The 16,061-nt window shown below is 35.4% G+C and overlaps 2 protein-coding genes across 2 annotated transcripts in view; both read right to left on the reverse strand.

Moving 5' to 3' along the window:
* LOC308424902 (selection and upkeep of intraepithelial T-cells protein 2-like) overlaps positions 1 to 11,813 on the reverse strand; it is a gene marked incomplete at both ends in the record, with an annotated part of 132,162 nt that extends 120,349 nt beyond the window's left edge. The window contains one exon of the mRNA XM_080922103.1: positions 11,639 to 11,813. Coding sequence (XP_080778229.1) covers positions 11,639 to 11,813 — 175 coding nt within the window. The remainder of the gene's footprint in view (positions 1 to 11,638) is intronic.
* Positions 1 to 16,061, reverse strand: part of LOC308424281 (selection and upkeep of intraepithelial T-cells protein 10-like) — a gene marked incomplete at both ends in the record, with an annotated part of 362,337 nt that overhangs the window by 181,010 nt on the left and 165,266 nt on the right. The window lies entirely within an intron of this gene.

The raw sequence follows: 16,061 nt of genomic DNA on the forward strand, positions 1-16,061 counted from the left end.
CAGACTTCTTTCATCTGCTCAAAGAGCAGATAATCAACTTTAACTGGCATATATATATGTGTGTGTGTGTGTGTGTGTGTGTGTGTGTGTGTGTATGCATATAAATAGATAGATATAGATAAATATATTATACAATTACAAAAAAGGGTTATTACTTGTGAAAGTTGATATAAAAAGGACTAGAAACCAAAAAAATAAAAGGACACTTGACAAAAGTAGTAACCCAGGTGACAGAGCCTCATACTGCCTCAGTTGCTATTTCAGTAAAACTTGCTTCCAATACAACTTCAAAATAGCAAGATCATTTGATCAAGACTTTCAGACAGTTTCAATCAGGACTTTATTCAAGCATGTATTTTTCACAGAACATAAAAACTTGTCAGTAAATATAGCATCTCACTTTTTAAAGATTTGACCATTTTCCTAATATCCTTGGTGACTCCCAAAAGAAATTCAGTTCTCCAAGTCAGCAAGAATCAATTTTAAGATCACAAAAGCCTATTCCTCTAAGGAAAGCTTGGTAAGTTGTGGTCATTATTTGGGTAACAGATGCTTGTCATTAAAAAGGTTTTAGTTACAAGTTGTTGATGTTCATCAGTGAGAAAACTGGATATAAAATACTAGGTATAAGTGTTTAGACTGGGGAAATTATCACTTCTTCCTTTTCTCTATTCTTCTTTCTTTCATAGGAAAGTAGAAAAGAGTTGAAAAGTAAAAGGGGGTACAGAAAGATTTGGTAACAATATAGGGAAAAGGGGGTGGATTATTTAATCTACTCTTAAATCAAAGAGCTTTTTATAAGCCAATAATCTGACAGTGGCATGGATTTTTGTATCTTGATACAAAATTAAGTTTATACTTGCTAACATTTGTGTATGTGTGTGTGTATTTATAAAAAAAATTAGGGCTATTTTGCTACAAGATACTGTATACTATGTTTCTTCTTTTCTATAAGGTATTGGGCTTAAGCAGTTCATTTACAATGCAATGTTTTGTTCCATTAAAAAACTATTATTGTTTAGGATAATTAAGTAATACAAGATTATAGTTAGACAATCCAACACATGGTCATGTGAAAGAGTAGTCTAATTTATTACAGAAATATGCTTTCAGGTTTGAATAGATAGGATGTATCTAGAAATAAAGCCACATTTTTCCTTTTGATATATATTATAGAAATACAGGTGATATTCAAAAATCTTAGAAACCTATAGGCTATAGCATTTTAAGTGTTTTATTATTTTAATGCTTATTTGACAATGAGATGTGTTGCTCCTGGCAGCAACCCCATATAACTTTAAATAAGATGATGACCATTCAAGAATTTTCTTATGGAGTTTGCTTCAGTTGTGGGAAGAAGTCATGGGCAAAAAACTACCCTTGCTTCAACTGCAAAGAGAATACTGTCTGGAATGTACAAATCTTGTCACAGGACAATCGACTGCCAGGCTTTTCAAAAACAGTCTAAGGCAAACCCTTCATAATCTCTGCTTCATAGAAAAGTCTGTTGGATATATTGGGCCATAAGGGTGAGGATGGATGCTGTAATGTTAAAGAAAAACTTGGGGAACCTGTCCAGACAGCCAAAGATTTTTCTGTCAATTCTATTGTATTGGAAGCTATATGCCACCACTTCTTCTATACTCAGGCAATATTTATTCCTTCTCAATCTCTAATATGGTTGAAAGCAAGATAGTTATAATATTACAATTAATCTTAGTTGTTTAGGATTTGAAAAAATGTTTTTGGTATAAGAGCTTATGATCAGAAAAGTAATGTAAGTTATGTTAAAAATAATTTAGGGCCCTTTGCCACCTGAAACAGCAAAGGTCTGGGAGCAAGGTCTGGTGATATTGTGCTATGAGTCACCTGGGGTGCAGAGAGCGCTGGGCAGAGCTCATGGAGGACTTGACCCTACTGCCCACAATAGGGCCCAACCTCTGGAATAGGGACATGGGATCCGACCAGAAAGTCTATATGCATGGGCCAAATGCTTGGGCCCTTTGCCAACAGGAACAACAAATATCAGGGAACACAGGCCAGGAGATATTGTTCTGTGAGTGACCAAAGCGCTGAGAGGGCTGGGCAGAGCACAAAAGAAATGAACCCCTGCAGCCCACAGTAGGACCAGACCTCTGGCACAGGGACTCGAGTTCTGGCAAGAGAGCCCAGGCTCACAGACTAGACACACAAGCCAAGAGTAAGGCACAGGCCCTTGTCAAGGGGAGCTGGGTCGGCCCTAGAAAGGCAGTGCTTGAAGATCAACTCTATAGGCCCTCTTACACCTGGACCAGAGGGGAGCCTGGAACATAGACACAGGGAGAGCACACCAAGAGTTCTCAAAGAACAAAAGGTACTGTGCTATCTGAAAAAAAGTTCACTGTGGAATAAAGAAAGAGCCAGGTCCCTGCCAATAGTACTCAGGACCTGTGGGCACAGGGCTGAGCTACCAGAGCAGCCTCACAAGAGTTCCCACAACTGATACCACAAAGACAGAGCTGAGTCACTGCTACCAGAACTCACTAATTGCCCACAAAAGGTGAAAACTTAGAAGCAGTCTTCTTCCTGAGCCCATGGACCCTCAAGCTCATGGGAGAGATGGGTGCCAGTCACTGACAACAAGACCACTTATAAACACAGACAACAAGATGAAGAAGGGAAAATGAAAAAAACTTAAGTAATGGAAATCAAGACAACTGGGCAACATCAGAACCCAGATCTTTCAACACATCAAGCAGTGGATTGGCAAACACTCCAAATAAAGAAAACTCAGACCTGAAATCATACCTCAAGAAGATGATAGAGATCTTCAAAAAGAGCATGAATAACTCGCTTAAACAAGTATGGGAGGACAACCATAAACAAACAAAAGCTATTAAAGAGGAAAAATGAAAATCACTCAAAGAACTACAGAAAAACACAACCAAAGAGATAAAGGAATTGAAAATGGAAATATAAACAATAAAAAAAACATAAAGAGACAGCCCTGGAGATGGAAAACCTAAGAAAGAAATCAGAAGTCACATATGTAAGCATCTCTGTTAGACTACAAGAGATAGAAGAAAATATAAGGGTCTGAAGACAACATTGAAAACATAGACAAAACATTCAGAGAAGATACAAAAACCAAAAAGCTCCCATTCCAAAATGTCCAGGAGATCCAAGACACAATGAAAAGACAAATCTAAGGATAATAGGAATAGAAGAGGGCAAGGAATACCAAATAAGAGGCACAGTAAATATCATCAATAAAATCGTAGAAGACAACTTCCCTACCCTTAAGAATGTGATGACCATCAGCATAAAAGAAACCTAGAGAACCCCAAATAGATTGGACTAGAAAGGAAATTCTTTCTGACACATCATAGTCAAAACGCAGAGTGTTCAAAACAAAAAGAATACTAAAAGCAATTTTTTAAAAAAAGTCATATAACATATAAGTGTAGAACAATCAGAATTACACCCGACTTCTCAACAGAGACTATGAAAGCTAGAAGACCTGGCCAGACATTATACAGACCCTAAGAGAACACAAATGTCATCCCAGGTTACTGTATCCAGCAAAACTCTCAATCACCATAGATGGAGAAACCAAGATATTCCAGGAAAAAACTGAATTTACACCTTATCTGAACACAAATCCAGCAGCAAAAGGAATAATAGATGGAAAACCCAACACTATGAGGGAAACTACATCCTAGAAAAATGAAGAAAATAACTAAGCAAGAAAACCAAAAGAAGAAAGACACACAGACATAATTCTACCTCTAAAAGCAAAAATAGAAAGAAACAGCAATCACTCAATCAGTTAACATAAATGGACTCAATTCTCCAATAAAGTGAAATAGACTATCAGACTGGATACATAAAAATAATCCAGCATTTTGCTGCATATAGGAAACTCATTTCAGAAACAAAGACAGACACTATCTCAGAGTAATTGCTGGGGAAAAGCCTTTTAAGCAAATGACCACCAAAATAAACTGGAGTAGCCATTCTGATATCAAATGATATAGATTTTCAAACAAATATCAAAAAAGATAAGGGAAGACACTTTTTACTCATTACATGGAAAATTTATCAGAAGGAATTCTCAATCATTAACATGTATGTTCCAAATATAAAAGCACCAATATTCATAAAACAAACCCTACTAAAGGTCAAAACATATGTGGCAACACACAAAATAAGTGGGAGACGTCAACACCCCACTCTCATCAATGGACAGATCATGGAAACAGAAACTGTATAAGGATGCAGTGAAACTAGCAGAGGTTGTGAACAAATTGTAATTAACAGAATCTACAAAACATTTTATCCTAAAACAAAAGAGTATACATATTTCTCAGCACCTCAAGGCACCTTCTCCAAAATTGACCATATAGTCAGACACAAAAGAAGCCTTAATACATATAAGAAGACTGAAATACTCCCATGCATCCTATCAGATCAACATGGAATAAGGCTGGTTTTTAATAACAACAAAGACAACAGAAAACCCATATACACATGGATGCTGAACAATGCTCTATTGAATGACATGGTCAAACAAGAAATAAAGAAAGAAATTAAGGATTTTCTAGAATTTAATGAATATGAAATCACAAAATACCCAAATCTATGGGATACAATGAAAGCAGTACTAAGAGAAAAACACATAGTTCTGAGTGCCTCCAATGAGAAACTTGAGAGAGCATACTATAGAACCTTGACAATACAGTTGAAAGCTGTAGAAAACAAAAGAAGCAGATATACCCAAGAGGAGTAGATGGCAAGAAGTAATCAAACTCAGAGTAGAAATTAAACAAATAGAAACAAAAAGAACCATTCAAAGAATTAACAAAACCAAGAGCTGGGTCTTTGAGAAAATTAACAAGATTGACAAACCTTTAGCGAGACTAACTAAAGGGTAAGGAGTGAGTATCCAAATTAACAAAATCAGGAATGAAAGTGGAGACGTAACAACGAAAACTGAGGAAATGCAAGAAATTATCAGATCCTGCTTTAAAAACCTATACTCAATAAAAACTGAAATATCTGGAGCAAATGGGTGAATTCCTAGACAGACACCAGAAGCCAGAGATAAACCAGGACAAGGTAAACCACCTAAATAATTCCATAACACATAAGAAAATAGAACCACTCATCAAAAGCCTCCCAACCAATAAAAGCCCAGGACCAGATGGGTTCAGAGCAGAATTCCATCAGATATTTATTGACGACCTAATTCCAATACTCTCCAAACTGTTCCACAAACTTGAGGCAGATGGAAAACTAACCAACTCATTCTTTGAAGCCACAAAAACCCTCATTCCTAAACCACACAAAGACCCTACAAGGAAAGAGAACTTCAGACCAATCTCCCTTATGAACATTGATGCAAAATTACTCAACAAAATTCTTGTAAACCGAAGCCAAGAAAACATCAAAACGATCATTCAGTATAATCAAGTAGGCTTCATCCCAAGGATGCATGGATAGTTTAATATACAGAAACCCATCAACATAATCCACCATATAAACAAACTTAAGAAATAAAACCATATGGTCATCTCACTAGATGCTGAGAAAGCATTTGACAAAATTCAACACCCCTTCATGCTAAATACCTTGGAAATCACAGGAATCCAAGGCCCATACCTAAACATAACAAAAGCAATATAAAGAGAATCAATAACCAGCATCAAACATAATGGTGAGAAATTTGAAGGAATCCCACTAAAATCAGGGACTAGACAAGGCTGACCACTCTTACCCTACCTATTCAACACAGTATTGGAAGTTCTGGTTGGAGCAATTAGACAGCAAAAGGAAATCAAAAAGATATATATCAGAAAGAAAGAAGTAAAAATGTCACTATTTGCAGATGACATGATAGGATACTTAAATGACCCCAAAAATTCCACCAGAGATCTTTTACAGCTGATAATCAACTTCAGCAAAGTGACTGCATATAAAGTTAACTCAAGCAAATGAGTAGCCTTTCTCTACTCAATGGACAAACATGCAGAGAAAGAAATTAGGAAAAAGATACCCTTCAAAATACTCACAAAAAACATGAAATACCTTTGTGTGACTCTAACTAAGCAAGTGATAGATCTGTATGACAAGAACTTCAAATCTCTGAAGAAAGAAATTTAGGAAGATCTAAGAAGATTGAAAGATCTCACATGCACATGGATTAGAAAAATCAACATTATACAAATGTCCATCTTACCAAAAGCAATCTACAGATTCAGTGCTATCCCCCATCAAAATTCCAACCTAATTATTCATAGAGTTGGAAAGAGCAATGTGCAAATTCATCTGGAAAAACAAAAAAACCTAGAATATCGAAATCCATCCTCAAAAGCATGAAAACATCTGCAGGAATCACCATCCCTGACCTCAAGCTATATTACAAGGTAATTGTATTAAATACTACATGGTGCTGATACAGAAATAGGCACACTGATCAATGGAACAGAACAGAAGATCCAAGAGTGAACCCTCACACATATGGTCACTAATTTTGACAAAGGAGCTGTAAACATTCAATGGAAAAAGGACAGCCTCTTCAATAAATGTTGTTTGTTCAACTGACACTCAGTGTGCAGAATAATGAAAATAGACCCTTTCTTATCTTCTTGCACAAAGCTATAGTGCAAGTGGATCAAAGATCTCTACATTAAACCAAGTACACTGAAACTATTAGAAGAAAAAGTAGGAAAAACCTTAAAACACATAGACACAAGGGAAACTTTCCTGAACAAAACACCAATGGTTTGTGCTCTAAGGCCAAAGATTGACAAATGGGACTTAATGTGATTGCAAAGTTTCTGTAAGACTAAGGATTGTGACCAAAAAAAAAAAAAAAAAAAAAAAAAAAAAAAAAAAAAAAAAAAAAAAAAAAAAAAAAAAAATGGCATCGAACAGATTTGGAAAAGATGTTTACCAACCCCACATCTGATAGAGGCCTAATATCCAATGTATACAAAGTACTCAATATGTTAGATGTCAAAGAATCAAACAACTCTATTAAAAATGGGTACAGAGATAAACAAAAAGTTCTCAGTTGAGGAATATAGAATGGCTGAGAATCATCTAAGAAAGTTCTCAACATCTCTAGTCATCAGGGAAATGCAAATCAAAAGAACCCTCAGATTCCACCTTATACCATTCAGAATGACTAAGGTCAAAATTTCAGATGACAGAAGATGCTGGTGAGGGTGCAGAGAAAGAGGAATACTCCTCCACTGTTGGTGGGGATGTATACTGGTACAACCACTCTAGAAAGCAGTCTGGCGATTCCTCATAAAATTGGACATAGTTCTACCTAAAGTCACAGTTATTCTACTTCTGGGCATATACCCCAGAGTTGTTCCAACACACAATATGGGCACATGCACCACACTGTATATAGAAGCCCCATTTATAATAGCCAGAAGCTGGAAATAACCCAGATGTCCTTCAGTAGATGAAAGGATACAAAAATTGTGGTATATCTACACAATGGAGTACTACTCAGCTATTAGAAACAGTGACTTTATAAAATTCCTAAGACAATTGATGCATCTATTCAATATCATCCTGAGTGTGATAACCCAGTCACAAAAAATCAGACATATTATGCAGACACTGATAATTGTATACTAATGCCAGAAAGCTCTGAACACCCCAGAAACAACTCACAGGCCATTTGAAGCTCAATAAAAACAAAGGCCAAAGAATGAAAGCCCCAGTTCTTCTTATTAAAAAAATGTCTATCATCTTCTCAGAGTGTAGTAGACCTGGACCGTAAATCACTAATAATCCAAGAGCTAAGGATATAGCCTTGTGTCAATTTTTGGTATCCAAAGGCCATTATCCTTAATCTATACTCACAAAGAAAACTGATTCCATGTTACATTCTGTCCCACTTGTACTTTATGCTTATGGCAACTAGTGGGATTTCAATACATGCTCTCAAACATCTAAAAGAATTAAGTACTAACAAAATATATTCATATACTGTTATGTCAAAATCCCTTTAAGAATCTGTATATGTATTCCTCTTTAAAAAAAAATAAAGTTGTAAGAGAGAAAAAAAGAGAATTACAAAAATATTACTCAGAAACCTCGTGATTTATACCCATACAACTCAAATCACTGTATCACTACAGTCCTTCATGCTTCCACTGGTATGATGCATTAAGCCTCACTTAAGGAATTTTATTTTTTACAAGGGCCCCAAATCCATATTTTCAAAAAAAAAAAAAAACAGAAGTATACTCTGCTTCTACTTCTAGTACCAACCTTTGTGTTAGGTTTTTACTGCCTTGAACAGACAACTTTACCAAGAAAACTCTTGGAAAACATTTAAACATTTAATTAGTCCTTAATGCTAGAATCAAAGACCTGTGCCACCACTCCTGTACCTAAGCTTTTTTTTATCTGTAACTTGCTCTCTACCAGGTTGGTCTTAAATTCAATAAACTGCTTCCCTCTTACTTTCAGAAGTTTAGTCTGTTATCATGATAGAAATATTATCAGAATACAGAAAATTGTGATGCTGGAGGAGTTTTGAGTCTGAGTCCTGAATCTTTATCTGAAGGCAGCAATAGAAAGACTATTTCTTGCAGACAACCAGGAGAAGACAAGCTTCTGCAGAAAAAAAAAGGAGCAGGGTCTCTTTCTATACAGGGTGGAGCATGATAATATGAAACTTCAAAGCTCACCCCCGCAGAGACATACTTCCCCCCATCAATGCCTCACTTACTCCAATAAGGACAAGTCTCTTAATAGTGCAACTTCCTGTGGGATAACCATTTAAGCACATATGTCTTTTATAGCCAAACACATTAAAACACCATATCTTCTATATTCAAATGACAGCAACAATGAGTAAGGCATTAGGTAAATAACACTATTCAAGTCCCCAAATAATAAAAACAAAAATTCTTCATAATACTTAAATCAAGCCAGATAAACACCTGTATCATAAAAGCCTCAAGGCTTTGGAGAAGAAAAATAAAGGATATCTCAGAACATAAAATGGTTTTCTCGGCTCACCATAAATAAAAACTGTCATTCTTTCAAAAGCAATCAACAGATTCAATGCAATTCTCATCAAAATTCTAACACAATTATTTACAGATCTTAAAAGAACAATGCTCAACTTTATATGAAAAACAAAAAAAAAGAGGAAAGCTACAGAAATCTCATACAGTAGATAAAAATACAGGTAAATCAAATACCAAATTCTAAGTCACGCGCCAAAGCTTCCCGCCGGTAGGAACAGGCGTGCAACAAAACAAGATTCTTCTGCGGACAACCTTTATTATACAGCACTCTGAGCAGGGGACTTCTTGAGCAGGAAACTTCTCTCTGAGCCGGGGACTCCCTACCGGGGTCTACTGTATAGGCGACCTCTCACATGCAGTCTCCCACGTGCGATCTCTCTGCCCAGTCTCTCTCCACGTGGGATCTCTCCGCAATCTCTCTTATTGGGTCCCTCTCCACGTGGGATCTCTCTGCCATCTCTCTACGTGGGGTCTCCCGCTACCTCTCCACTATCTTCCTCTCCACGTGGGGGAGAGTTGCACTGCTATATATGCCTAGGAGACTCGTGTCGCTACCCGATTGGTGCGCCCTCCAGTAACTCAATAGTATGCCCCGAGAGCGGGCTATGACGTATGTGGCGCATGCGCATTAAGTCTCTTGGCTGGGCAACAGCTCTGTTTGCTGAGTTCTCAGTGGGAAGCCAGCGCCATGTTTGGGTGTGGCACAAACGGCTCCCTACACAGATACACTTAACTTGATAGAAGAGAAGGAGGAATAGACTTGAATATTGGCATAGAAGACTATTTTAGAACAGATAATCAACAGTACAGGCATTCACATCAACACTCTACAGAATAGGAAGATTTTTATTAATTCCATATCTAATAGAGGGATAATGTATAATATAAATAGAAAACTCAGGAAACTACAACAACAAACAAAAATAATCCATTTAATCTTGAGTGCAGATCAAATGGAGGATTTTCAACAGAAAAATTTTAAATAGCTAATGAACATATAAAGAAGTGTTTAACATGCTTTAGCCATCAGGGAATTACATATCAAAATGACTTTGGCACTTTGTCTTACTTATGTCTGAACAGGTAAGATCCAAAACAAAACTGACAACTCATGTTGTCTACAACACCCAAACAAGCATACTTGTGCAACTGTATTCATAACAATTTTTAAATAATTGTCAGAATTTGGAAACAGCTTAGTGTCCCTCAAACCAGAGAATGAATAAAAAATATGGTTCAATTTTACAACATCATCTATTTGAACAATGATATAAAATTTACATGTAAATTGATAAAAATAGAAAACTCATCCTGCATGGTGTAATGCAGATTCAGAAAGACAAACATGGTGTATAGTCACTCATATTTTGATAGCACCTCTTTAGTAAAGGATAATCATGGTATAATTCACACACTCAGAGAGGCTGAGAAACAAGGACAGCTTAAGGGAGACTATAAGGATTTTTCTGGAAAGGTAAAATAGAATATATTTTTCTGGTTCACAGGGTTTGATGAGTTTGGAAACAATAGCAAGAGCTATCAGGTGGGAGGAAAGACTGGAATTTAGGTTTAATTTGTTTATGAGATATAAATGTAACACAATGCAAACATTATGTAATATTTTTAAAGTACCTGTACTAAAGATTTTTAATAATGCAGGACACTAAACCTGAACTGGCTATCTTCTGTAACTAGACCAGTCCTCAAGTAGAGAGATTGAGACACCAACCTAACCATAAAATCTTTGAAGTACTGTATGTACTGTACTTCTGTTTGCAGTTTTCTGGGAATGGAATATGCATAATCATTATCTCAGGAACTAGAGAGGCTTCATTAAGCAAATGATGAGAGCAGATGCAAAGACCCACAGCAAAAAAATTTGGTATAACTATGGTAGTGCTGCAGAGAAGGTGAAGAAATCAGAAAGATAAAGTACACAACAAGAACATGGTCCTCAGAATCAACTAAGTGGAAATCATGCGGGCTCAAAGAGATCAGGGAGCCTGTAGTTGTCAGACCTAGGTCATCAGCCCACACAATGGCTGAATAACTTGATTTTGTTGTGAGATTTCTAACTGTGACATTCCTAACTGTGAGATCAAGGGCTAGTCTGAGTCTGGGCCTAGGCTTAGTGTAAATTGTTATGCCATGTCTGATTGATTTCCCTGGGAGGCATGAACTTTTCTGAGGGAAGTCATATAAGTGATGGATCTGGAATAAAGGGGTGATGGGAGGAAGATACTTGTATAAAGGGATATAGGGAAATTACATTTGAGATTTAATATGAAAGAAGAATAAAAATAAAACAAAAAAGGTATGTAACTGGTGAAAATACTGAAAATAAGTGAAGGTTTAGTGATCAACCTCAAATAAGGCATTTATTTCACTGCTCTTGGGTCTTAGGGAGTACAATGGAGTGGTAGAAGCACATATAAGAAGCACATATGAGAGGTGAAACATGGAGAGCAGTACTGTATTATGCTTTTTTCTGAACATGAAATGGCTGTAAAACTCATGAAGTACAGCATCTGAGCAGTGATGGACTTCACTAGGAAGGGAAAATAAAAAAGAGATGGATAGGGCTGATACATCCATACCTGAACTCAGTGCTACCATCTGGAGGAGATACAAGGCAATGCAGTGTGCAGTAAGAGGTACTTCTACAGCTCTCATTACACCTGTGAGGAGACACAAGTTAATGACTAGTGAGACACACATTTTCTGATAGCAAATATTTTCTCCAACAGCCTGTTTGCAATCGAAGTTACCCATTAGCCCTCAACTTCTGACAACAAATAATTTCACTAGGGTCATTACCTCATTTTTAAAATAATCATGATATTTTTATTTGTCAAATATGTTGATCCTAATTTTAGCAATGTTCCATGTAATGTCTCCATTTATCTAGATGCTTCTTCCCCATTATAGAATCGCATACTTCCAGATTTGATTTTTTTTTTTTTTTTTTTTTTTTGGATTTGAAAACTTTATCAGTTGTCTGTCTCTCTATACAATTTATTCAACTACCAAGCCTCAAAGGCCTTGTGGTGTCACTGTCATAATTATACAAATTGTATTACAGAAAATGTATAATACAGATTTAGCCTTACATGTTTTATAGTAAGTACATTGGTATTTTAGAAGGCCTTGACTTACTTATACACAATTACTGACTTTTACTTTGATGGAGTATTTATAATTAGAACATATATTTGGGACATTATGGTTAGTAAAAATTTAGGATGAAGAATAAATTATTATATTCAAGTGTGAAGACTTTTTATCACTTAGTATTTTGGCTATTGATAAACAAACAAATATGATAGATTAGGTACTAGGATTATAGAGAAATGAGAAATTGAATGAAAGATTAAAATGAATGTAATTTATACCTTTCTGATGTGTTGTTTATTTTTAAGCAATAACCAAGTATTTATGATATATTTTTTAATTTTTAATAAGAAATAAAATGTTTTACACACACAACACACATATGCGTGTGTTATTTGTGTATATGTCAAATTTGTATTACAATATTTACTGTTATTTTATTTGTGTGTGTATGTGTGTGTGCATGATCCTATTGGTGTGTGTGTGTGTGTGTGTGTGTGTGTGTGTGTGTTTTACATGCATGTATGTATTTAAGCCTCTTGTATTTAGGATACAAAAAGAGCAGAAGAAGGACTTGAACTTTCTGAAACCAAAATTAAAGATGGTTGAGGACTACCATATGAGATCCAAAATTAATCCTGGATCATCTGGCAAATCAAAATATACCTCACCTTGGACTTAGAGCTAAATATGGTAATGAGTTATCATGTGGGTGCCAGAGCTAATTCTGAATCCAGCACAAGAGCTAGAGGTATTCTTAAACCACTATGCATCTCTCCATTCCACTTTTTAAAATATTTTACTAGTATATATTAATTAGGTATAATGGACATTATGACATTTTCATACATGCATATATGTTGTTGTATTCACCTCCATTTTCTCTCTCTTATGCTCTTCCGTTCCCACCAATCTTCCTCTTTCCAACTACTTTTCCTAATACTTTCATGTCTTTTATATTTTATTATTTTTGATAATACTAATCAAATCCAAGTACTCAATTATAACATTGCTGTGCTATGGTAAAAGTTTGTTTAAGAAAAAGTAACTCATCAGTGGCTACATGACTGAAAAATCATCTCTTCCCCTACTAGCAATTATTAGCTTCATATGTAGCCTCAGAGTGGGAAGGATATTGTGAGTTTCTCCAACTTCCACAATGTTAAATGGTGGAAACTGATCCTCTACAGGTCTTGTGTATGTAATCACAGTTTCTGGGAGTTAAAATATTTCCAAGCAAGATGTAATATCCTATTTAGAAAGTCTACATTTCATTTCCTTTAGCATTCTAATTGAATGTTAATTGAAATGTGAGAAGTGCATGTTTTATAGGCTACAGTGTTATATTTCAATATGTAAAGTGTTCAAGGTAAAACCTATTGAGGTTCTCTTGCAATTCTTTTAAAACATATGCTAAATTGGTCTCTTTTTTTTTTCTTTTTTTAAAAAAGAACAATTATTGATGTGTCAGAACCCTGGTTGTTCTGGAACTTGGTCTGTAGAGAAGGTTATTTTTGAAATCACTGAGGAACTCTTGCATTTGTCTCTCCAGTGTTAGAATTAAAAGCTTGTGCTACCCATTCTGGGTACAGTAAATTTTTTTATACTAGAGATTCTCTATTACATTTATTTCTCCAAGATAATTATAGTTCAATAAAGTTTTAAAACAATAAGTATCTCCCACTTCTCCATCTCTTTCCATTTTCTAGATCCCAATGATGATGTGTTTTGCTCTCTACTATTAAAACAACACTTTACAAATATTTGAAATAGAATTATATGGCATTTTCACTCTTCTTCCTTTCTCCCTCTCAAGTTGATAATGTCTTTTTCTTTATTATTCATACACAAATAGAACATACACACACACACACACACACATGCACACATGCACATGTATGCACACATACAGATAGATGATAAATATAGAAACAGATGTAACTGTCTATATATACACGTATACAAATATACATAACATATATATATACACATATGTATATGTGATTATTTACCAAAATTATTATATATCAATATTTAATAACATTATTAAAACAATATGAATAATAATATAGAAATTTGTACATTTGTGTACATGTATGTATATTTATACAAGTAAGTATATTTGTATGAATGCACAAATATATACAAGCACATCCTGCTGAGTCATTTCTTTCTTGATTCTTTGTATTTGGTACCAAAGATTACCACTCTGCATTGGACAGAAAACAGCAAGCTCATCCCTGAAAGATACTAACAGTCTTCTGCAAAGGGTAGTTAGTTGTCTGTAGTTTCTTGTCTGAGGTTGGAACCACTTGAAAATTTTCACCTTCTGTTGCACTAAATAGCAAAAATGGAAAGGCTTATCTATTTCTTTATGGAACCTCACTCTGCAGGTGCTTCTTTAATATACAGCCAAACGTATAGACTTTGTCACTTGGTCCACAAGCTACTCTCTCCACAAGATTCCCTTCAATGGCAGTTCACTGTGCCCACCCTGGTGCTTATGCCCCAGCATGCTTCTTTTCCCAACTCTTTGGCACAAAGATGACTCTAAAGCTTGATAGCTTTTTATACAGGTTTACATATTAAAATCTCAATCCACAATCCCTCTTATACCACAAGATTATATCAAACGGACAAAGATATAGACTGTCCTCTATAGAATTCCTTCAAATATTACTTTTTCTGGTTCCAACTTGATTACCCCTCCATCTCTGTTCCTCTTCCATTTTTCTACCTTTTCTCTACCTACCTCTCCACTGTTCAATCATTTATGACCCCAACATACATCTACATAATTTTCCACATTAACACATCTGTTAAGTCCATGTTTTTAGTCCTATTATTGAAATCTTTCTATGCAATCAGCTTTTAAATCTTCCAAAATACTGAAGACTTGAAGTATTTTTTCCTAGTCTATTTTAGAAAACACGTTTTTAAAGACACATTACAGAAGCTTAACAGGCTCATATCGCATGTTTTATCCCTTTCTTCTTTTATTATTTATCACTAGATACAATACAGAAGATATTCTGGTTGAGTTCATGTGAAAGACATGAGTTTCATTTTATGTAGCTCAGAAATAATAGTCATAGTTATTTATTATCTTTACCCTGAACAAAACACAATATAGAATCTGAGCTCAGTATCCACTAAGATTTAATTTTACAAAGTCCTTTTCAGATTTTAACTAATCCACTAAAGGAACTTAGAATCTCCCCCCAAATGAACTAATTCTCCATCATTTTAAGACCCACAATCTAATAATCATTATATATTTCTGTCTAAGTCCTTGGAATATGTTTCTAAGGGGATAGTATTCATCACAGGAGATAAAATGAAGAAGAAAAGTAAAAATATATAAAAAGTATCTGTTAAGATAGAATCATATTCTAGACCCTTACTAAATCCTACTTACCTGAGCCTGTTGATCCTAAGTCAGCTCTCTGTTCCTTATGAAAGTAGCAAGTTTGTCACTGAAGTTTCTAGAAACATTTCAACACTTTTCTGAAGCCACAGGGCATTTCAGAGTCAGATGAAGCTCAGGGAAACTACCAACACCACTCACCAACACAGAAAATCTGGCCAAATGATAATGCAAGCCTGAAACTTAGATCAGGGTTGATTATATCAACTCAAAACCAAAATCTTTGTTTACTTTAGTGACTGCATTTGATATTACTCAAGTACTAGCAAGATTGCCTCACCTAGGGAGGTGGTAAAACAAAACCTGATCCACACCTACCATATAGTGAGTGGAGGATGAAAAGCTGTGTTGAATGTATTACGAATGCTAGACCTGTACATACGAAGGGGGAGAGTGTTGTAGAAACACCAACATGAAACTTTTAAGTTTGGATGATTCATTCAAAGAAGTTTCATACAGCTAAGGAGAAATGACAATAATCT

This window comes from Micromys minutus (assembly GCF_963924665.1).
Source record: "Micromys minutus genome assembly, chromosome: 9".
NCBI lineage: Eukaryota > Metazoa > Chordata > Mammalia > Rodentia > Muridae > Micromys > Micromys minutus.